At 37.7% G+C, this 24567-nt stretch overlaps 1 protein-coding gene across 7 annotated transcripts in view; it reads right to left on the reverse strand.

The window, feature by feature from the left end:
* Nucleotides 1-1608: 1608 nt before the first annotated feature.
* The window catches only part of LNX2 (ligand of numb-protein X 2), a 78860-nt gene continuing 55901 nt past the window's right edge, over nucleotides 1609-24567 (reverse strand). For all 7 annotated transcript variants that reach the window (XM_055317180.1, XM_055317183.1, XM_055317181.1 and 4 more), the window contains 7 exons: nucleotides 24105-24304; nucleotides 18743-19111; nucleotides 15017-15157; nucleotides 12406-12583; nucleotides 9130-9361; nucleotides 5709-5867; nucleotides 1609-3913 (listed from right to left, as the gene is read on the reverse strand). In XM_055317180.1, the coding sequence (XP_055173155.1) occupies nucleotides 3778-3913; nucleotides 5709-5867; nucleotides 9130-9361; nucleotides 12406-12583; nucleotides 15017-15157; nucleotides 18743-19111; nucleotides 24105-24304 (1415 nt within the window). In that variant the 3' untranslated portion in view covers nucleotides 1609-3777. The remainder of the gene's footprint in view (nucleotides 3914-5708; nucleotides 5868-9129; nucleotides 9362-12405; nucleotides 12584-15016; nucleotides 15158-18742; nucleotides 19112-24104; nucleotides 24305-24567) is intronic.

Raw genomic sequence — 24567 nt, forward strand, 5'->3', positions numbered from 1 at the left:
TGGCATTTCACCTGCAAACCCACAACCCCAGTCTAATTATGAGGGAAAAAAGCAGACAAACTCCAAGAGAGGGCATCCTACACTAGTGCTCAATATTGTCAAGATCCTCATAAGCAAGGAAGTCTGAGAAAATGGCACAGTCAAGGGGAGTCTGAGGGGGCATAACTAGATGTAATATGGTATCCTGGAAGGGATTTGGGACAGAGAAAGGACACTCGGCCTACATTCTCCCTCTAGAATACCCTGGGCTCTTCAGAAGGTATAGAATCTCTGATATTTTATGTCCAATTTAAAAAACTGCTACAGTGGTAATCAAGCACCAATCTGGCAAGTTTTTCGTCCTAGTACGCATCCATAACCCTACAAGTATAACAATAAAATCTTTCAAAAGAGAAAAAAAGTGCTTGCCCCAAGAGGTTGGTAAAAATTTGCCCAAAAGAGGTAATGCCATTTGAGCCAGGTCAGCCCCAGTAGGCACAGGCGTGATGGTAGTTCTAAATGAGGCAAGGAGTGGGGGGGGGGGGAAGCGAGGTGGGTGATGGAAGCAGGACCTGAGGATGTGGGCAAACTGTTGGGAGCCACAGAGGGCAAATGGCACTGCAGATCCATCCAGAAGACCTGCTTGCGGGGGTCAGGCCACACAGGCCTTGGTCAGAACTGAATTTGCTAGGAAATTGGGAAGAATTTTCTTCAATTAAAATTTTGTTTTATTTAATGCAGAGAATGCTCAAAGCTCTGGGAAGACAGGGAAGCACAAGGTCAGGACTGCTTGTTTGGTAAATGCTGTGCCAGTGAAGAGGTGAGGCACCCGGCATGAGTTTTGACAGGAATACAAGGTGAGCCACATCATGTAATTTTGGATTTCCTGGTAACCACATTTTTAAAATGGTGAAATACTGGTGAAATTAATTTTAGTAATGTATTTTAGGGTTGGAGAGGGGAATTTGGAGGAAGGTGGTCAAAATGTATAAACTTCCACTTATGACATAAATAAGTACTGGGGATGTAATGTACACCATGCAGACTATGGGGAACACTGCTGTGTGATATACAGGGAAGTTGTCAAGAAAGTAGATCCTAAAATAGATCCTTTTTTTTTTTTTCCCTTTTTACTGTGTCTATATGAGAATGTGGATGTTAGCTGAACCTCTTGTGGTGACCATTTCACAATGTGGGTAATTCAGTCCACCATCCTCTATGCCTCAGATTTTACACAGTGATGTGTGTCAATTATTTCTCGATAAAACTGGAAAAAAAATGCGTAGAAAAAGACTAACGGGAAATCCACCAAAAATAAAAATTAAAAAAAAAAGCACCATACTTTATATCAGCCTATATATCCAAGGTATTATCACTTTAACATGTAGCCTGGTAGTTTTCTGGTATTCAGTGGCCACACATGTTGGACAATACAGGTCCAGAGGTAGTGCATGGGCAAAACTTCCAACAATCACACGTGTTATGCACATAAGAGGAAGGATCCGAAGATGGACTTAGGATTCTGAGGTCCAAAGCTTGGACCACTGAAATGAGGACAGAGGGGTCGTGAACAAACAGAGATCGCATACTGAGTCAACTTCTGCTACTCAAGAAAAGAGACAATGTCACTAGTATGGAAAGGATGACTTTTATTTCCATCCTGATTATCACACCATTATTTAAACACATTTGAAAATCCTGAAATAATTTAAACCAAAGGCACAGAACAAATCAAAATATTTGAACTATTTATGCTTAAGATGAGAAAATTAAAATATTTCAACAGTAATAATAAATTATGAACAAGTTTCCATCACCAAATATCATTTTGACCAAAAGCTACCATGTTTTGTAATAAAACCAAATTAGCTTAGGCTGAGATTTCCATGATAAAAATAATGTCGAAAAAAGTGTCTTCTTTCAAAATACACGTTATACCCCCAGGTTCAATGTAAGTATTTTATATATAACAAAGTAGCCATTAGGATATTTGTTGATGGATGGCCACTCCCCAAGAAATGACACATTCTTACAAAATGTTTAAAAAAATAGCAAAGTAGGATAGAAAATTCTATTTGGGGAGCAGGGAAAAAAAAAAAAAAAACTTGTTCCATGTCAATTAGAATATCAAAGCATTTCAATACCAAATTGCTTCAAAAGCCAATCATCACATAACAGTAATATACTGTATGGGGCATTCCACTGTATCTTCATTATATGTTGATCATACAGTGTAGCTAAGGGGTTGAACAAATCAGTAGCAATTATTGTTGCCGTTTCTTATTTATTCAAAAGAGATAGGCTTAAAAAAATTACTAAAAAACTAACAGGAATAATCAGTGACATGCTATAGACACGATAAACCCTAGCAAAGCAATTGCTAGTTTGAAAATCAAGTGGTCATGCTTCATAATATACTGTCATATTTTCAAAATACATTCTCTGATAATCAATACCATTTATTACAGAGGTCACTTGTAAATGAGCTCAGTTTCTGAACTAGATTTCTAAGTGAAACTTTTTTCAAGTATGGATAATATTAATAAGGTAAAGATTTTTTGATCTTACTTCTTTATGTGTTCTTCCAAGGGACAACCAAGTGGAATGAAGGGCTAACAAAAGGGGTTGGTGGTACTTTTCAAAAACAGAAAAATAAGAAGTAGCCTAGTGACCAAGAACTGACTGAAAGATATTAATATCTAAAACCTAATATTTTAGATAAAAATCCAGGACTTTTCAGTCTTTTTCTTAAAATAATTAAGTTCACAAGAAATAATGGGGAAAAAATTTAGGATTTCTAGAACACTCAAGGCTTTTCTTGGAATGAAATAAAAAAGGTATACCTTCTCCTACACTGAGCTGCGATATATATGAATGTGTACTGAATAGCAACACAGTTTTATCTTTAGTTTAACTGCATAAATCACAAAAAGCATGTCTAGCCAAGACTGCTGATAAGTACAATACAAACTCTAGAAAATGAATTTTAGCAAAAACTGCTTCAAAATTTCCCTGCATAACAAATCATTCCTTTGGAAATGAATCTTTAAATGCTTTTGGACTTGTGCAAGTAAGTGTGGCTTTTACCATCTCCAGCACTAAACTGTAATCACCTCCCAAATGCCTTTGTCACTGGAAAACGTGATTTTTTTATTATCTAGTATTCTAATTAATGATATATTATTTTTTAAAAAGCTCTTTAGTAGTGTCAGACTTCTGTCTTCATCACCTACAAGTACTAAGAGAATAAAGGAGAAATAAAATAAGACCAGAAAAATCACTTTTTACAAACAGTATGAAGTTTTGAAATGTTGGCACCGACAGGAAAAAAATGGGGAAGGGCTACCAGCTAAATTTTGTGGCCTTGGTTGAGGCAGGGGCAGAGGAAGCTACCGCTACTGGCTTCAAAGACACCAGTGCTGGGGCATGGAACTCATTCTAGGACTTGGTGAGGGGAAATAAAGAACTGCCTGAGGTCCTCTCATCCAGCTGGCCAGGTCACAGTTTGCGCGATCTTCATTATTTCATTATTTTAGGTCACATTCTGAAAACGGGGAGTCTGGATTTTGAAAATAAGAACTTACAAGGGTTAATGAAAGACTGTTTCCAAGCTAAAAGAAATGTGGCTAACTCGAAGAAAGCCATTTTAACAACAACAAAAGGACAATCTGAGTGGTACTGGGCCCTGCAAACACCAGCTGAGTCTGGCACTCCTAACCAGAAACACAACACAAGGAAAGAGATTTCTTTCCAAAGTCTAAAAAGGGAAGATGTTTGACTAGAAACCAATTTCAAAACCTACACCAGGCTTCCAGGCCAGCAGATAACTGTCAGAGTGACTTTGTTCCTTTGCTCCTTCAACATGGGAACGAGTGCAGAATGGCTCATGCCCACAGTTGACAGGCCGTTGACGGCTACGATCATATCCCCACATCTGGACAAAGACAAACAGAAATGAGCTGTTAACTATTTTCATGGGATTAGAAAACATTATCCTAACATTGGTTTAGCATGAAATTCACAGTTTCACTTAACCATTAGCTGTCAATGGTGAAGGTCTATTTTCTACTTTGTGAAACATCTGGGGCAATTTTTAAGCCTCTATTGGCCTTCCCTTGCCAATCAAGGACACCCATGGGCCGACCTCTCCTCTAACTGCTGGGTGATTTCGAGGGCAAGCAGAGCAATTTTCATGTAAGCATAAGCAAAATATAATTAGGAGAATAAATGTGCTGTCTCTTGAAGGAATACTAAATAATGTATTTGGAGGGGGGTTGCTTATTATTTTGACTATTCTTTCTCTATTCATTCTTAGAGCTCATACATTTGAGGGTTTAATTACATTGAGAATAAGACCCATACCTCCTCTTCTTTCAGCTACTGATGCTTGTCTTCTGACAGGATTATCACAAATGGATGATACATCTGAAGGTCTTTCTCTTCTTTATGATTTTTGCTCTTTAGTTTGTAATACTAACATGTTATTTTGCTGTTAGTTCCTTCAATTCTTTTGGAAGTAGGTGGAATGCAAATTATAAACTAACTGAGACCCACACTGGTTGAGTAACTTAGCTAAGAGAATGGTTAATTCATTTCCCCCCTACTCTTTCTGCCTAAAATACTGATTTTTTTTCACCCATCTCGGTCAGGAGCTTACTGACCCTGATCCACTTTTTACAAGACTATCTGGATGGTACTTTCTCTTTGTGAACAGTATACATTCTCCATCTGTGCGGCACTGTCTAGTGTGTCAACATTTACTTTTTAAGAATTGGCTCTTCCCTTAAAAACTAAACACTAAGAATCTACATAAATCCATCTCCTCTCAGTCTGTAGAATCTCTTGATCTAACATCTCGTTCTTCTCCCAGTGCCTGAGCTTTGATAAAGGAACGAGGCTGCACGAGGTTGGCTGAGGACTTCCTGCCCTGCAGAGGAATTAGCAATCCCAGCTCTGTAGAGATAGTCCGGGGTGTGTGAACCCAATCAACCATATCCAGCTATTTGGCTGTGGGCAAGTTTCTTAATCTTTCTGAGACTTAGTTATCTTGTTTATCAAACAGGAATAGCAACATCACTTACCTCAAAGGGCTGTTAAGAAGATTCAATAATGTAATCCCAAGCACTTAGCATGGTTTCTGGCAGCTATCACATGTTCATTCATCAACTATTTATTGAGACCTTACTATATACTGTTACAGCGGTCAGGAACATAATAATAAATGCAACACACCCCCCTCCCCCAGGGGAGCTTGCATAAATATAATGCTAAGTAGACATAAGTGCTGTGGAGGAAAAATAAAGCAGAGTCATCTAATGACAGGACTGGACCGAGGGAGGTGAGACTGTGCAGAGCTAGCTGTCATGTATCACAGTGTGTCTAATCAGATGACTCAGGTTTGGTCCCAGTCATTAGATTAACAAAGCAGACCTATCAGTGGCAAGATGGTAAAAGTGATGCTTCAGTCTAGATCTGGGATGGCAAATTGTTTCTGTAAAAGGCCAGTTAGTAAACATTTCAGTCTTTGTGAACCACATGCCCTCTGTCACAATGACTCAGCACCGCCACTGTGGCTCACAGGCAGCCAAGGAGGATGTATTAACAGCCATGTTCCAGTAAAACTTTATTTACGAGAACGGACAACAGGCTGGGTCTGGAGCTGACCCCAGGTCACAATCGTGCTCATCACAATCAACATGAATCATATTATCTGATATCACAACACTCACTTTAATCTTCCATCATAATAAGCAGGAGTCCCCAAGACGATAGTTTTAATGAAGAAGGGCTGATTGGTGTGGTTCTCTTCATATCCACCAACAATACTAAAGCCCCAACTTCCCAAGTAGCTTCTTCGTAAAACTATATCATGGCAGCTATGAAGGGCACTGTAACAAACACAAAGATTGAGAAAAGTTAACGGGGAGGCTTTTATCGGTGTTCACCTTTGTTCTAACTCCATACCACATTATACTGATCACTGTGGGGAAATGAGAAAGGGCTACTTTATTTCCTTCTGAACACATTACCCTGACAACCCATCGTCTAGCACAGACACAGTCCTAGGTAGACTGGAATTTCTTCAACATTTTTCAATCTTCTTTTCCCTTGTGAAGATATGTGTGTACACACAGCGCTAACTACACCTGCTTATAAGTTTATACCACAGAAATGCATATAAAATGGTTCTGTGCTTATATTTGCTCTCTGCACTGTCAAAGACATCCTCAATTCGGATATCCATCTGTATGTACAGAGTTTGTATCTACAAAAAGATGGTACAGAAGGGATCTAGTACCACTGATCTTAGCAGTCAAATGAAAGATGTGAGCATTGTGAAGCTTCCAAAGAAAGGTAGAAAACTCTCTTTTTAATCTACATGAGTTGTTCTATTGTTGTTATTAGTTGTTGTTCTGCCTCCCTCTGTGTGTCTTTCATGAATAAATAAATAAAATCTTTAAAAAGTGCACTCATTTTAAGGGAGACTGATGAATAAAAATTTAAAAAATAAAAGCAGAAAAAAGCCCCATCTAAATGATATAGAAAAAGTATCTTTTTATGAGAATTAAGTATCTTTCATTTTTAGATGAAATTGGATATAAAGTCATCTAAGGCAAGGTTTCTTGTTTTTAATCTATTAAAAAGATTTTTTAATAAAGCCAATTCTGTAGGCAATATATGAAATGCTAGAACTTTTAATCTGGCCCAGTTTTTTAGCTCACCAGTATCAAAGGGCTTTTAAAAAGGCTTCTGGCATAGACCAGGGTCCCATACATTAGCCTGGTATTTTATAAACGTTATTTTCATTATTCTGCATTTCTGCAAAAAACAATCAAAACAATACAATACAAAACAAAACAAATAACTGTTTCATCTGGTATGCTGCTGTCTGGTATATCCCTAGCAAACTGTGGAGGAAGAACCTTTCTTTTCAGAAAGAGCAGAACTGCTGCCCTATGTGAGATGAAACCTGCTTAAAGAAGCCACCTATACCCACAGAGTAGTGGCCCTTCTGACACATGGTTGTGAATACAGGTTTGCACACAACAGAGACCCTCAAGATTCCACAGAACAGAGACCTTTTATTGACAGATACTCTTTTGAAACAGGTAGACCCCCAAAATAGATTTTATTATCCTATATATATTTTTCATCTGAAATATTCATTAGTCTTCCTGGTACACCTGAAAATGGTCTAAACACAAGAGGTAAAGTACTGACCCACAAACTAGCCTGAACAACAGATAATGAAAACTAAAAGGAGCATGAGCACAGCACAAGTGTCTCTCCAGCACAGCACCAGTGTCTGCCTGTCTACCAGTGGGTGTGGACCCACTCGGCCACTATATGGCAGGGGAAGACCGAAGACCACTCCTTACCCACTGATGTGTGAAGGGGCCTTTCTGACATTCTAGGTTTCACCTGACAGGTCAATGCATTGGGCTGAGTATTTAACAAGATAAATGAGGTTCCCTCTGATGGCTGACACTTCACAATTAGGTAGCATGTCTGTGGTTTAATAGCAACCATTTGAATCTACCCCTACATGTCCCTGAGATGTGAATTGTATTACAGTTTTAGGCCTTTTTAGCTTTTTTTCAATCCTGAGGACAAGTCTGTGTTAGATTATTGACAAATGAATTTCACTCATCCTTGCTTTTTCTGCTATTCTTTATGTGAAAGTATTTTTTTAAAAAAGATTTTATTTATTTATTCATGAGAGATACAGAGAGAGAGAGAGGCAGAGACATAGACAGGAGGGAGAAGTAGCTCCCCATGGGGAATCTGATGCAGAACTTGATCCCAGGACCCCAGGGTCACGACTTGAGCCAAAGGCAGACGCTCAACCACTGAGCCACCCAGGTGACCCTGAAAGTACTTTTTAAAAGTAAATCATATAGGGGCACCTGGGTGGCTCAATTGGTTAAGCATCTGCCTTTAGCTTAGGTCATGATCCTGGGGTCCTGGGATTGAGCCCCACGTCAGGCTCCTTGCTCAATAGGGAGCCTGCTTCTTCCTCTCCCTCTGCTGCTCCCCCTGCTTGTGCTCTGTCAAATAAATAAATAAAACCTTTAAGCAACAAAAAAGTAAAATCAATCATATAGCATTATACAAAAGCTAGTTATTACAAATTACATCCAAATGAAGCTAGATGGCTCAGAAACTAGCATTCTTATTGTTTATTTTTATTTTAAAAAATCAGTCATTTTCATATTTGCCTCAGAGTCAAAATGTTACATCATAGCTCAGTTTTAGCATTCCTCTACACATTAAGAATCTAAAGTGATCTGGAAACAAAGACAGTAATACACATTCTTCCTATCTCAATACCAAATTCTACAGCCATCATCAGGAGGTTTCAAACACTGTCATGACCAGACAATGACCAACTGCAGAACATCTTGGCTGGTGTCAATCATGAAGCAGCAAGCTCTTCACCAAGGTTGTGAGGAGCACCCACTCTTGAACACTAATGGTTTGGCTTAAAGACTCACCTGTGCAATAAAAACTGGGTTTTAATTCTGCCTTTTAAGGGAGAGTTAAAAGGATTAAGAAAGGGGTTTTGGAAAAACTTCTGGAATAGGGAAAGGCCTGACACATTGACCTGGCATCTCTGGTGAAAAATCCACACAAAATCTAAGCATGTATCAGAATGCACAGTGGTAAATAACAGCTTTTCTAAAGCAAGAGACTGAACATCCAAATCTCCTGGCTGGTCCACTTGGGAGAATTTTAAGAGGAATGGACAGAATGGCTTTATTCATTTTTACAAACAGATACAATAAGTCTTTTTAGCCTAGTTCTTATTATTAAATTTATCTTTTATTTATTTCACTTATTTTTAAAAATGTTTAAAAAATTAAAAAAACATTTATTTTAAAAACTCATGACCCTGATATCAAGACCTGAGCTGAGATCAAGAGTTGGATGCTTAACTGACTGAATGACTCAGGAGCTCCTTATATTTACCTTTGAAAATACAATAACCTAAGAAAAAAATACCATTTTCTTTTGTAACTTGATATGCTGTTGTCAACTTTTATCTAAGACCTTTCTGCCCACTGGATGAGTGAACTTATGGTGTTATACACTGAGAAAGGTTGTCACTATGATTGTTTCACCATAAAACAACCAAAAAGCTGTCAGTACCTTGGAAGCCCAAGCCACATGACCCATGATGGGGACCAACTGGCATCATACTCATTCTCACTGAAGGTGCTCAGCTGCTCTTCGGTGGCCTGGGTTGCCTCTTCGACAATCTGGACCTCAAGTGCTTTCAGGACAACAGCAGGGGATGCAGCACTGGCTTTCAGCATAGCAACAGCCTCACTGTGACTTAAATTGGTCAAATCAATGCCATTGATATTCAGCAATATATCACCTGTTCAAATGAAGAAACAAGAAAAATGAGATGAGCTACCAAGTAATTATCTTCCCTGTACATCCTGCTATTTGTAAATTAATCAACAAAGGTGAGTTCCAATAACGTACGGTAAAAGACCATTTTTTTACTTCTCTGTAATTCTTATGATACCCAGGGAAAATACAATTAGTGGAAAACATTCCAAAACAACTCAAAACTTTAAGATCGTTTCATAATATATGGAAAAGGTATGGCTTTAAAAGCACTGCGATTCAACTGGAAGTCCAAATCATTAGACCTAGTTTTGCTATGTACAGGCCCTGGGCACTTCATTTCTGTTCTCTGGGCTTCAGTGATTTCTATTGTTCTTTCCTACTCAAAAATTATTTGATCCTTTGCTCTTGGAAATGAATTTTTAATATATCCTGTTTTACAGTTATATAGTTTTATACATAAAGATAGCCCTACATAGTTTGCTCAGTGTGAACATATCAGAATACTTAAAGAGAAGATATCCTTGGGTCTACACAAAGAAATGAAACTTGTGATTTGAACATTTTTTCTTGCTTGAGATAAAGCAAAATATTCTCACTGTAGGAACTTAAATAATATAACAAGATAATCAGAAGGAAATAAAATTGGCAGCCTGGGTGGCTCAGCTGTTTAGCGCCATCTTCAGCCCAGGGTCTAATCCTGAAGACCCGGGATCAAGTCCCACGTTGGGCTCCCTGCATGGAGCCTGCTTCTCCCTCTGCCTTTGTCTCTGCCTCTCTCTCTCTGTGTCTCTCATGAATAAATAAATAAAATCTTTAAACAAAATAAAAAAGGAAATAAAATTACCCCAAATTCCACAATTGGGCAAATATATTTTTTTTTAAATAGCAGCCTTATTAAGTAAGGTATAATTCACAAACCGCTCATTCCACTCATTTTAAAGTATACAATTTTATGGCTTTTAGTATAATCATATTGTTGAGTAACCATAACACATTACTTTTTGGTTCTCTCCCCCAAGAACCCTGTATTCATTAGCAGTCACTTCCCTCCCCTGTTACCCACCAGCAACCCCTTATCTACTTTATGTCTCTACGGATTTGCCTATTTTCGACATTTCATATACATGCAACCAAACATGGTCTTTTGTAACTGACTGCTTTCACTTAGCATAATGTTTTCAAGGTTGATTCATATGTTAGCTTGAAGTAATACTTCATTCCTTTTTTTTTTTTTAATACTTCACCCTTTTATGGTCAAGTAATATCCATGGTATGGACATACCACATTCTGTTGATCCATTCATCATGTAGTGGACATCTGGATTATTTCTACTTTTTGACTACTATGAAACATTATTGCTATGAACCTACATGTACAAGCTTTTGTGTGGGATGTACATTTTCATCTCTCTAGAAATGGAACTGCTGGGTTGTGTGGTAACCCTGTTTTTAACTTTTTGAGGAACTACTACACTGTTTTCCAAAGCAGTTGTATCATTTTACATTCCCACTGGCAATGTCTGAAAATTTCATTTCTCACGTTGTTGCCAGTATTTATTACCACCTGTCTTTTTTTTTGTATTCATCTTACTGGGTATGAAGTGGTTTTGTTTTTTTTTTTTTTTTTTTAATTTTTTTTATTTATTTACAATAGTCATACAGAGAGAGAGAGAGGCAGAGACACAGGCAGAGGGAGAAGCAGGCTCCATGCACGGGAGCCTGACGTGGGATTCGATCCCGGGTCTCCAGGATCGCGCCCTGGACCAAAGGCAGGCGCCAAACCGCTGCGCCACCCAGGGATCCCTGAAGTGGTTTTGATATGCATTTTCCTAATATCTAATGACACTGAGCATCTTTTCATATAACTTTTGGCTATTTGTGTATCTTCTTTGGAGAAATGTCTATTCAGATCCTTTGCTTATTTAAAAACTGGGTTGTCTTTTTAATTACTGAACTGTAAGAGTTCTTTATGTACTTAGATAGGAGTCTTTCACCAGATATATGATTTGCAAACATATTCTGTGGGTAATCTATTCACTTTCATTGTACCTTTGTTTTCTTGGTGGTGTCCTTGGCAGCATGAAAATTTGTAATTTTGATGAAGTCCAGTTTATTTTCTTTACTGTGTTTGTATTTTGATGTCATATCTAAGAACACCAGTGTCTATACATTACCCAACCCAAAGTCATGAGGATTTATGCTTTGTGTATTCTTCTAAAAGTCTTAGCTCTTACTTTTAGGTCTTGGATCCACTATAAGTTAATTTTTTATATATGATGTGAGGTAGGGATCTGACTTTATTCTTGGAAAAACTGCCTTTAAGACTCATTTTTCCATATGAACAAACCAAGTGTATGGATAATGCTCTTTTTACCACTACCACCCCTACAAATTGCATAGTACTGGTGGGGGGTGGGTAGGGAATGTGAAATTATTAATGAGTTCATCCCTAAAACAACTATGCCTTGTTATTAAGATTGTCTCCCACTCCACCTCTTCCATGAGACCATCCCACATAGGAACTTTATTATATAACCAACATTTGTCATTTTAGTGAGACAGTCCTTCATAATAGCCAGTGTGCCATGATGTGAGAAGTGTTAAATCTTTTAGAGGGTCTTTTCCAACATAAAATAATCCAATGGTCTGAGTAACTGTTAGAAAATAATGGGAACATTATTAAACTTCAGCAGTTTTCCCTTACATTAGGCATTTTGATAACCTTATAGAGAGGATTCCTCTTGCATATGGAAGGGACATGTTAGAGGATTACAAAAAGCCATGTTTAATAGAAAGTTTTGTGGATATTTGTTATTTTTATTTTTAAAGATTTATTTATTTATTCATGAAAAACACAGAGAGAGGCAGGGACACAGGCAGAGGGAGAGGCAGGCTTTCCATGGGGAGCCCGATGTGGGACTTGATCCCAGGACTCTGGGATCATGCCAAGTCGAAGGCAGATGCTCAACCACTGAGCCACCCAGGTGTCCCATATTTGTTATTTTTTAAAACATGAGTTGAATACAGGGAGAAGATGCAGTAAAACTGTTCATGATCCTATTTTACCTCTTTTGATGCGGCCATCCCGAGCAAGGCAGCCATGAGGTGGCACACTGGTCACAAAGATGGGCAGCTCACCACTCTTACTTCCTCTGCCCCCTGCCACTGTCATCCCAAGAGACTCATGTGGTTCTTTCTTTACAGTAATGTGTTTTTCTTGGCATGTTACACACTGGGTAAGATCCTAAAACATGAGAAGAAAATTTATTAGATAAAAAATAATGCATAGTTGAAGTAAAAACAACTTAAAGTAAAGGAAAAACACCGTGGCAATAATAGCCATTTTTTAAATCACTTACTACAGAAGTAATACACAGTTCTTCATGGTACAAATAACTACACAATGGGGATCATAATGCTAAGCTCTGGACTGCTATATTTTTATATGACTATTAATGGAACAGAAAAAACTCAGGACTGCTGATATACAGAAGTCAAAATAAAATAAGCCCATCATTTATATAATTATCTTGGGCTCCAAGATATGATCAATTCTATGAAAGTAAACAATGAATTTAAATGCTTTAGATTCTGAAGACAAGCCAATTAATTTTATTTCCATCTCTCTATTCTTTGAAAGACATGCTGACAGAGTAGTATGAAAGAGGAGTGTGGATTTTGATAACTGCCAGAAAAAAATTTACAGATTTATCTTCTGTTTCTTACTCATGAGGATTATCAGAATGCTTAATCACGAATCAGGTGCAAATTGATCTTCAAAACAAACCTTCATGGAAAGCTAAAAGGGTATGAAACAACTGAATTCTTGAAAAAGTTAATGAAGAGAATAAATTCCCAACAAACTCTGTTCTCAGGAAAAAGCAATGTTTTACTGACATTCATTATTGCCATTTATTATTATTCTCCTAGCAAAGGAGAATTTAAAACATCACCTTCCGTTTTAATTAGAACTCAATAAAAAACCAGGTGTACATATGCAACATTAATATTAAAATAGCAATACTAACATTTATTGAAGATGTGTAAAGCTATGTGTAAAGCTAATGGCTTTCCATGCATTATTTCATTTTAATTTTCACAATGGTCCTAAATGTAAATACTATTGTTGGCCCCATTTTACAGATGAGGGAACAACCTTAGAAAGGTCATGTAATTTGCCCTAAATCATACAGCTCTATGTGGCTGCACTGAGATTTAAACTGATGCAAGTAAAAAAAAATATATATATATATATGTGTGTGTGTGTACATATATATACATATATATGTATATACACACGCATTCATGTTTTGTATATGCTTTTTATAGCATGATGCACTACATATATACTGATCACATGCACCCACACTACAAGAGTACTGTTAAGCGTAACAATGGAAGCGAATGTCTCAAAAGGTTCCTAACACTTTTCAACTATAAAAGAATATGGCACATAATAAGATAACTATTAACATGATTAACAATATCAACAATGGAAATATATGAATTATATTTATAAAACTATAACATTTCCTTTAGTGACCCTACTTCAGAGCTGACAGGTACGTATCTGTTAATCAAGCCCTGGAACTCCAGGTTCATCTGCTCTTCTCTGGTCCTGGAATTCATGCTCTTGAAATTAAGGGAACTACTTACAGTAATAGCCTAATGTTTCTAGAATTTTGACCTCCTAGAAAAGCTTGTAAGGTGGTACCCTATATGAAATCTATGTTAATATCTGTTAACTTCAATGATCAACCGTTGCCTTACATTATATCATAATTCTTTAGGAATATGTATATACATGTAACTTATAAAGAAAGCACAGACCAGCTATATGAAAAACTCCTATTAAAATTCCTTTTTGAAACAGTAACTGCTTTTCATAGCCATCATTGTGGAAGCAAAATTATAGGTTTCCTTCACACATTTCATTTTTTGTTCAAAAATGAGAACAAGTCTGTGGTTATACTTCCAGTAGGCCTAGAAGTTGAGTTCAGATGAAAGATCAAGTAAATACTACTGAAAATACAGTGAAGTATCATGGTTTTTTTTTTTAATTTCTACAACTAGTGAGACAGCATTGAAATTCCCAGCACAGATAAGTGACCTAGGAATATATTAAAAACCAGTGAAATATTGAAGATGCAGCACAAAGCTCAATATATGGGAATTTAAAATGATTTAGGGTAGTATTCCTATAAGCTATAACATAAAAAAATGTTATACATATATGTACCTATCAGAATGTATGATTTATGCTTAATATTCACATAGCAAATTCTGTTATTGTAGGCAAGCTGCCAGTTGTTAAGTATGGACTTGTTGATCATTGTCTTCACTATGCTTTCTCAATCACATAGCCAACATTTCAATCAGCAAACCAAGATAAATCCCACTTTCAAGCAGGACCAAACAAACAGAAGTTTTTCTAGAAGATGAAACATTTCTCATCAATCACTTGGCATAGAGACCTTCTTACCAAGAAACCATCCCTACTGGCTGAGGAACTGAGACTACATAGTGACTCTCAAGGTAGCCAAACACACATTTCACGCCCCAAACACTTGTGATCACCTTTTCCAACAGACTAAAGGCCCTCATTTAAAACTTACCAGCTTGTAACAATGATCCCTTGAGGGCAGATGAATGAAAATATGTAAACACAATGCCTCACCTTATGTGAGCTGGGTCTGTTGTGATATAGCGGCTGTGCATGATGCTGGCTGCTACTCTGAGCTCCTGTGTCTCGGACAGAGTTACCAGGCTGGGATTTCCCTGGTCTAGCAATTGTTAAATCCACCCTCTCTCCACTAGCCTAGAAAAAACACACATACATAACCACCAGTCATTAATATTGCTTCTCACTTAAAAAATTATAGACAGTGTAATTTTCCACACGTTCATCATCACTGTACCAGAGCCTCACCTGCATGGTGACTGCAGGTACCTGCTTGGGGGGAAATGGGCGGGGAGGGGTTCATTTTAGGAGCTAATATTTTAAAACTTCTGCAGTTAAAACATCCATACACAGACCTCTTGGGTAGGTCTTTCTTCAGCCCTGGAAATACCAAGGACATAACCAAGGCAAAGCAGTCGAACTGCCTGGGTTCTTATCTTCCCAAGATTTCTTAAAGGGTAACTTTCTTTATATACTCTCCCCTGCAAGACTGGCCTCAGCACTGAGAGGAAGAGAGCAAAGGAAAGAAGGTAAAAGGAAGAACTGATTCAAAATTGGATTAGAATCCTTTGTGACTTCTGAAATAAATTCCAGGGTGACTATTTTGAGAGTGATAATCAATGAAACTACATACAGCTTTGTTTCTGCTTGTTACAAGTTTGAGTCAAAGTACGGTATCAGCTTACATAGTCCTGAGAAGAATAATAACAAAGATCCTATAAAACAAGATTAGTATTTATATACATTGTACACTGCATGTGTATATATGTCACACATGTGCGCAAACATAAATGTTAGGTAAATTTTTTTTTAAAGATTTTACTTATTATTCATTAAAGAAACACAGAGAGAGGCAGAGACATAGGCAGAGGGAAAAGCAGGCTCCCTATGGGGAGCCCAATGCAGGATTTGATCCCCAGACCCAGGATCACACCCTGAGCTGAAGGCAGACACTCAAACGCTGAGCCACCCAGGTGTCCCATTAGGTTAAGTTTTTTAGAGGTTCCCACTCTCACCTTGAATTTAGAGGTCCATTATCTTTATTTATAGATCTAGATTTTGAACAGAGATTCACATCTATTATATGTTTTAAAGCTGTTTTATCTTTGCCTTTAATGTATAGGCCTGATCTATTTGATGCTGATTCTTGGTTGTGACCACAAGTTCCCAAGTTTACCATCATTCCTACGGGAAAATCTGACAGCCTACCTTTTTTTTTAAAGATTTTATTTATTTATTCATGAGACACAGAGAGAGAGGTAGCGACATAGGCAGAGGGAGAAGCAGGCTCCCTCTGGGGAGCCCGATTTGGAACTAGATCCCTGGACTCTGGGATCACACCCTGAGCCAAAGGCAGTCGCTCAACCACCGAGCCACCATGCATTCCCTAATAGCCTGCTTTTAAGAAGCTGTAGTGGAAAGTAGGACCCTCCCCCATAATTAGTCAATAATGTTAAGAATTCACTTCACCTTCAGTTCTCAGGTTGGGAAATGAGTGATAACCAAGTTGAGCCCTATTAAAAATCACCTGCTTATTCAAGCATTGTATTAAACTAATTGCAGACAATTCTTCAAAATAAATGAAGAGTGACACTTCCCAGGTGGCCAGAGTCTGGGACTTGATCTAAAGGGTAACTGTCAAAGTAGAATGTGTAGAATTCTGATATTTGAGATTCTGACACTTCAGATTATTAGATCACACAGTGATGGGTGAGAAGCCCCTTTGTAATTTCATGTCAATATATGGAATGGTTTGCTTTACTGCATAATACCCACCACCACCACCACTACGAAATACCCTATACAGTCATTCAGCTTTACTGAAAGACCTGTGTTTATGCAAACCCATTAACAGAAACAAATCCCTGATCTTTCCTGACATCTTGAAAGGACAAAATTCTTGGTGTGTGATGAAAGTGGGCATGTGGGTTTAAACGATGGACCAACATTTGGGTTTAGGCTAGTTTTAAATAGACGGCACATCTAACATTTCAGGGTTTCAAACACAACAAAAGAATTCTGTTAAAGTCAAGATTTTTAAAAATGCAGGATGCCAAAATGACAATACCTATTTCATTAAAAAGTGGCTGCCCTACTGTTGGGAGTATATATCGGTTTATATACTATATATGTGTGTGTGTATATATTATTATTATATAATATATATATATATATATATATACACACACAGTTTCTAGAGGAAGTTTAGCAAAATGTCTTAAACTGGAAAACAAAACATTCAAGTCTGTCAACAGGGGAATGATTAAATAAGTTTTAGTACAACATGCCTACTACACAGCTATGTCATGATGAGTCTATTTTCAGGGTAAGAAGTCCACAACATACTGCTGACATGAAGAAAGGGCTGCAACTCAGAATTTGCAAGATGAGTGTACATGTAAGTATCTATGTAAATATGTACCTATTTATCTGCAGGCATGTACAGAAAAATGTTTGTAATGATGTTCTCCAAAACATCTTAGAGGTTTAGACTGAATGTGACTTTAGCTTCCTTCTTTATTTTCTGTATTTTGTCTCCTTTTATTGACAGAGTTCATTATTTTTATAATCCAAAACAGTAAGATTTAATTTTTTTCACAAAAAAACTTGAACAATATATTATATTTGGTATTATATATATTAGAAGGTATCCATATCCAATTTTTTTAAACCTCAAGTCTGTGACGCAGGATCAATGCCTGAACCTCCTTCCTAATGCAATATGGCTACCTGGTGTGTGCGTGTGTTCTTATGGTTGTAATGAGCCAAAAATTTGTGAAAAGTAAGTTAAATGGGATTGAAACTTGGGTTTTCTTACATAGTAGTTTAAAACTTGTTATTTGATTCTGTCTGCTATACATATTTCTCAGTGACTATTAACCTACTTTTTTGGTTTTTTTTGTTTTTGTTTTATTTTTATTTTTTATTTATTTTTTTAACCTACTTTTTAATCCCTAATGCTTGATTATGTTAATGTTTGGTTTCCTTTATATAAGAGTGTTTCCTTGTGCTTACCTAAAAAAAAAAAAAAAGAAAAAGAAAAAGGCACACATCTTTGTTTCACCCTTATCAATGTAGGAAATACCCTCATCATTAAATGCTGTGGCGGGTTAGAGAACCAGAAGTTCTGCTCTGGATCATTTTCTACTTTATTTTAATGCTCTTACTGAAAAAGTGTTTTTTTTCTCTAATTATAACTTTACTTACTTTACAGGGATACTGTAAGAATACGAGTTATGATGTGTTTGAAATGCTTTGAACTGCTTTAAAACAAAGGCACTATGGAGATTAAGAGCTATTCTTAATAAAAAATTATTTTCCCCACTTGTATGGAGCTGAAGCAGAGAGGGGGAGTTACAAGAGCCAGTAAGTCACAACCTTGGAATGGCAGCTCCTTCCAGCTATGCCTTTCTCACCGTTAAATGTGGACGCCCCCGTTTTTATGTCTGGGACTAGGTGGAGCCCAGGGAGCAAATGAGAAACCTATGTGAGAATACAGGGCCTTCACTCCATAAAGAGCAAGGCTAAACACTCACAGAGATACAGTTTTCCAGAAAGGATCCTATCTGTAATGAAGTTATACTACTGTGCATTTTGAAGGATTTGAGGAGCCATGTTTGATTTCCCCATGAAATAGCAAATATCCCCCAGATTCTCATGTTATGAAAACAAACATCAACTGTAATAAAGGCTGAGCATTGGAAACGAACACCAGCTGTGTACCTGAATGATCTGGGCAGCAAGCTCTGGGGTCCCATGCTTCAGGTCATGCCCATTGATGGCAAGTACTCGGTCATTGCTGCTGAGCCTTCCATCCTGTGCAGCCAGTCCCCCTTCCAATAAGTCAAGAATAAAAACACCTGGCTCATCGGTCCTTCGTACAAGTTTAATGCCGAGCTGTTCACCAGAGTCCCGCTTGTGAAGGACCACGTGGAAGATGTCTTCCCGTGGAGAGCTACTGTCAGAGTGGCTGTTTGTCCGGTTCCCAAAGCGCCTCTCTCGCAGCACAGTGAGGTGCAGTGTGCTGCAGGGCTGGGAGAGAACGGCTCTGGCATAGTTGTGGGATACATTGCTGATGTTACAGTTGTTGACCTGGAAGAAAAGAATTAGGATCAAAGGGTGATAATCTATCTTTTCAACTTGTAGAAATGTTTACCATTTCTAAAAGAAACTAACTTTGTGAAAAGGATTTACAGTCATTATTTACAGAGAAAGTTTACAAATTAAAATTGCAATTACAAAGATATCTTAAAATACACAGCTTCTAAGCTTCATTCACAATGACTAGCATTAAGTAGAGAACACCAGTTAGTATCACAAGCTTCAGTGACAGTTGAATCAGAGCCCTTGGTTCTGCCTTGTGCTATCAGCAGTGAGATGGGTTCACTCTCTGCTTCACGGGACCAGGAAGAGAATGCAGACAACAGCAGCATATGGCAAGTACCAATGAAATACTAGTTCTAGTAGAACAGAAACTGAACTACTGGGTTGAAGTGGCTTTTGCCAATGAAATACACTTAAGCTAGAAAAGATACACTGAGTTTTATTTTAAGGAAAGGGACACATTCCAGGTATACAACCTGATCTCAGATCAGTGATTTTTACTTCAAAGAAAAGCAGGCAATTACAGTTTCACTCTAATTGTTTAGCATTAAATGTAATAGCTTATCTAACACAATATGCGTAAGTGCACTCAGAACATTTCTCTATTACTTTATGATCCTGAAATGAGTATAGTGACTGAGCAATCCTTGGACACTAATATCACTAAGAAAATATGCCCAGCTTCAATTATTCACCTAGCCAGAGGAAGGGGTTGGCACAATTCTTCATATTTATCACAATTAGAATTCCTTTCTTCATCTGTGTGAAATAGCAGCCAGTGGGGAATCAACATTCTCTGAGCATCAGCTATGTGGCAGGCTCTGGGCAAGGTGTTTTTTTGATCATCCAAATCCGTCAATCTTACTCATGTGAATCTAGGCCCTCCCCCTTCCTATTCATCTAGGGTTGACAATTTTGAGCACTACTAACTTGAATTTTGTTGATTTGGGCCTGTTGACATCTTTTAAAATTCAGGCATCAAATATAGACACTACACACAAACTTGCTATTCTCCCAAGTTTGCAACATCTGTGCATTTGGTTGCCATACAAATCCTTGACTAAAAAGTTGAATAACATAGGGTCAAGAACAGAACTTCAAACTTCAAGGCAGAATCTAAAAAACCAGTCTGACATGGATTCGTTAGTAAAAAATCATCATTTCTGGTTATTCAGCTACTTTTCTCTAGGTTCACGTTTTTTCTATCTTAAATTCAGATGTTTCACAAATGAGCTGACAAATATCTGGCTGGAATCCAGTGATAGCCACGTGCAAGTTTGTAGCCCCATTCCATCTTTCTGATGGGGGTTATGGAATATCCTACAATTAGAAGATTTTTCCTTCACGGATGCGTGGTTGCCAGTGAAATCCAGAGATGGCAGACCAAATAAAATACGTTTTCTAGATTTTGTAAAAATAGCACCAGCGTAGTAAACTCTACCACATCTTTAGCTAAATGAATTTTCTACCAACACAGTCAACACATGACTGCAATCATTTTCCTTCAAAACCAAATATGAATAAATTGCTGATGACTCAAATGATGCTGAAAATACCTACTCTTAATAATGTTCTAAATTTGTTATTTTTAATAGTGATACTGATGTAACTTTTAACAGTATTTTTTTTCTTCAAACTGCTCAAAATGCTGCACAGCAAAAGGCCCTGAGGGTATATGGTTTTCTTTTTCAAAGAAGTTATTTAATAGAGTAACATGTATGTATGTATATGTGTGTGTATATATGTGCATGTATGTGTGTAGTGTGGGAAAACCAAAGACACTGTTATTGCACCTGGTTTGCTAAACTAAAAGCACAGGCAAGCTAGCTCTTTGGCTTGTAAATAAACCATCTTAATGACTCTAAGGTATTTTCAAATTGACTTGTGGTATTATTTATGCAGCTTATACAAAGTGGAAGATAACCAGGTAGTAAAAAAAATATCAAGTAGCCTTCTTTCCAAGTGATTCCTTTTGAAAGATCATAAATACTTCTCCATATTTGGGCAAGTGGTGTGGCTTTATTTATTGGCTCCAGTATATCGGCTAAAGGGCAATGAGAAGTGAGGCTCACAACAGAAGCCCATTTGTGAATTTACTCATTAGGTTATGTGCTCACAGTTTTCTTATCAACTTGAAATCATTAAACTGGATTAAGATTGCCATTATTAGAGTTATTAATATGTATGCCTCCATAAATAATAATAATGCACTAGAATTTCTACAATACAGACTTATAGCTTTGAGTTAATGCCCCAAATTATAGCCAATAATTTCAGATAATCATTTTTATTTGAGGTATACAGATTCAGTTATGTTATTAAACAGTCCTTCAAAGCAGAGTGGTTAAGAAAAAAAGCCTATAAATGAAATACATTATTAGCAAATAAAACCTGAAAGCTATTTAACCTCAACTATATTCAAAGGAATGCAAATAAGAACAAAGCATTTGTTTTTACCTTTAAAATTTAGAGAAAGAATGAAAAATGTGTAAAAATGTTAATATTCAATGCTGGCACATGGCTGGTAGCAAAGAACAAAAATAAATGTAAACTTAACTATAGCCAGAAAGGCCAGAAGTGGGGGGAAAAAAAAGAACACTATGTAAGCTGTAGAAAAGGACAATCTGGCTCTTTTGGTCTTGGCCACCTAGGTGTCAAAATGTCAGGAGTGATACATCTGGGCAACCAGCTACAAGATTTCTTCCACAGAGAATCAGATTAGGAGCTGGGATGTAACGAATACAAGGTAACGTGTCCAGAGAGCTGTGCCAACCTCATTCAACCAGGGTACTAATATCATAAAATGACATCAAATACAGTAATGCAGTAAATAGCTAGCTATGATAGGATCAGAAACTGGATTTTATATAAGCTGGATTAGTTATGCTTCCTGTACTCTCCTACTTCCTCTTAGGATTTGGTAAAAAACAAAACACTGGAAGTTCAGTCTGTGTCAGCCAGGCTAAGTGCAATGAAGGAGGGGCTTTGGGCCTGAGTGTTAAAGTGGAAATAATATACTGCAAGAGGCAGCATACAGATGGGAGTGGAAACCAAAGCCAGGAACCCCCAATGGAAAGGTCAGTCCTTGTTGCTCTGGGAGCCTAGTTTATATTTTTTCCCCAAGTAGACTTGACTTTTCATGTTTTTTTTTTTTTTTAAGATTTTATTTATTTGACACACACACACACACACACACACACACACACACACACACACACACAAGCAGGCAGAGGGAGAAGCAGGCTCCCTGGTGAACAGAGAGCTTGCTGTGAGGCACGATCCCAGGACCCTGGGATCATGACCTGAGCTGAAGGCAGGTGTTAAACCAACTGAGTCCCCAGGTGGCCCAGGACACTTCTTTTCAAGAACTAAAAATCCTAGAGGTTCTAAGTTTTATTTTAATGAAGGAGACAGCTATTCCCAATAGGATATTAATCCAAATCCAACCTTTTGTTGATTCAGCAAGTACTTCTTGGGCACTTACCAAAGGCATGGCATTGTGAGAGATGTGTACTGTAATTGTGTACGGTTAAGGTGGCTACAATCACCACAGAAAGATAGTGCATTTGAATAATTCTCTGTGACTGATTATGTGTGAAGTGGTGAAGAGCAAAGCAAGGAATGCTGTCAGCACTTAAAGTAAGGAGAGGCCTGAATTGGTCATAATGGCAGGGTAGGGCTTTCAGGATGAAGGTGGATAAGCTGTTGGTGGATAATGGGGTCAGGCTGGAATGTGAGAATAAGCTGTCTGGAGGGAAGCAAGGAGACTGCTAGGTCTGGCTTTTCCGCTAAATTATCAATTCCAATTATGTTATTAAATATAAATTTCAGTAATACACAAGGCTATGCCTGAAAGAAAAAGCAAGGGTTAAGGTTGAGGTGACAGGTTGTGTAAGAGACCACAGAAGACCCTGACTATTAATTAGATTAGTCAGTCTGGACTTGATCCTCAGGCCAAATCTTCCCAAGGAAAGCAGAGTCACAGATGTATTAACCTGGCAACAGTGGCACCGAGTTTCAGAGCAGAGAGTGGGGAGGCAAGGGTCTTGATTCTACTAGGTTAGATGTGAAGCAGTGAAGACACAAACTAGAGAGGAAGTAAGGAGTGGACACCACCAGACGGTGGTCAAGGACTGAACAGTGATATCAAGGAGGCAAGAATCCTTGAGCTTGAGTCCTTAAAGACATCTTTTCATTAATGACTATTCCTTCTCCCCTAAATATCCGTTTTTTTAGCTTCAAGTATCATTTACACTTGTATGGGTTGTATATCCAGGCCAATATTCACATAAACTCCAGTCCTGTACAGAATTCTGACCATCCTCCCCCCAACCCCTCACTGTCAACATGCCCTCTAATGTAACAGCATATTGTCCCAAGCTAGTTCTTCTATTGGAGTAGCTATTTCTCCTTAAAGAGCAGGAGAGGGTAGCATCAAGGGTTAGTATAGTCAAGTTGTTTGTGGAGGAAAGCACATTTGAGAGCGAACAAGAGATGGCCATGATTTCTGTATTCCATCTTACGGTCCATGGTATAAATTTTAAGTAACTTGTGCTGCATGATCTGTCTTTTCTAGACTACAGCAATGAGTGTAGAGATGGATAAATCAGACAATGAAGGTAACTGATGGATAGTACACTGGACTAGGGATAAAGCCAATGGGACAAGAGAATTTCAGCAGTGAAGGTAGTCCTGAAATAGCCAACCATGGGTCCAGCCAGGAAGAATCCAGTTAGCCCAAAGAGCCAAGCACGGAGTCACAAGTGGGATCCAACTTAAGATAGGGAGGGACAAAAAAATATTCCAAGTGTCCTGAGAAATAGGAGAAATTGCAGATAAATTCTGATCTGTTTTGCATCTAAAAAGCAGTAAAACTTACCTTTAAATAATTCAGGTTCCACAGTACCACAATTTTCTAAGTTTTAAATTTATGAACAAAACCAAAAAGATCCAAGTCAACGAGATAATTTAAAAATGATACCTGAAGAATCTGGTCTCCAGCAAGGAGTCTTCCGTCTTTGGCGATTATCCCATCCCGATAGACTTCCTGGATAACAATGTTAATCAGTGGCGTTTCATTGCCACCCACAATGCTAATTCCTAACTGAATATAAGGATTAGACCGGTGAATTTCAATCGTGGTAATTTCGCCTTCTGGTAAACTAAGTGGCTGTTGTGTAGCTGCCAAGTTAAAAAATGAGAGAGAGAAAAATAGATGGAAAGAGAAACATTTTATATTTCGATTATCTTCTGGTAAGTTATTATCTATCATTAGCGATCACCTTATGTTAATAGATGATTAATAACAAAGCAATACCACTGGATAAGAAAAAGAGAATGACAAAAAAACATGTATAGGTTAAGATTACCAGAACACTTTCTCTTCTAAAGGTAATCAGTAAATAACCAACAAATAACTATTATGTATCAGATCACTAGGGATG

This window comes from Nyctereutes procyonoides, unplaced genomic scaffold (assembly GCF_905146905.1).
Source record: "Nyctereutes procyonoides isolate TBG_1078 unplaced genomic scaffold, NYPRO_anot_genome, whole genome shotgun sequence".
Lineage (NCBI taxonomy): Eukaryota > Metazoa > Chordata > Mammalia > Carnivora > Canidae > Nyctereutes > Nyctereutes procyonoides.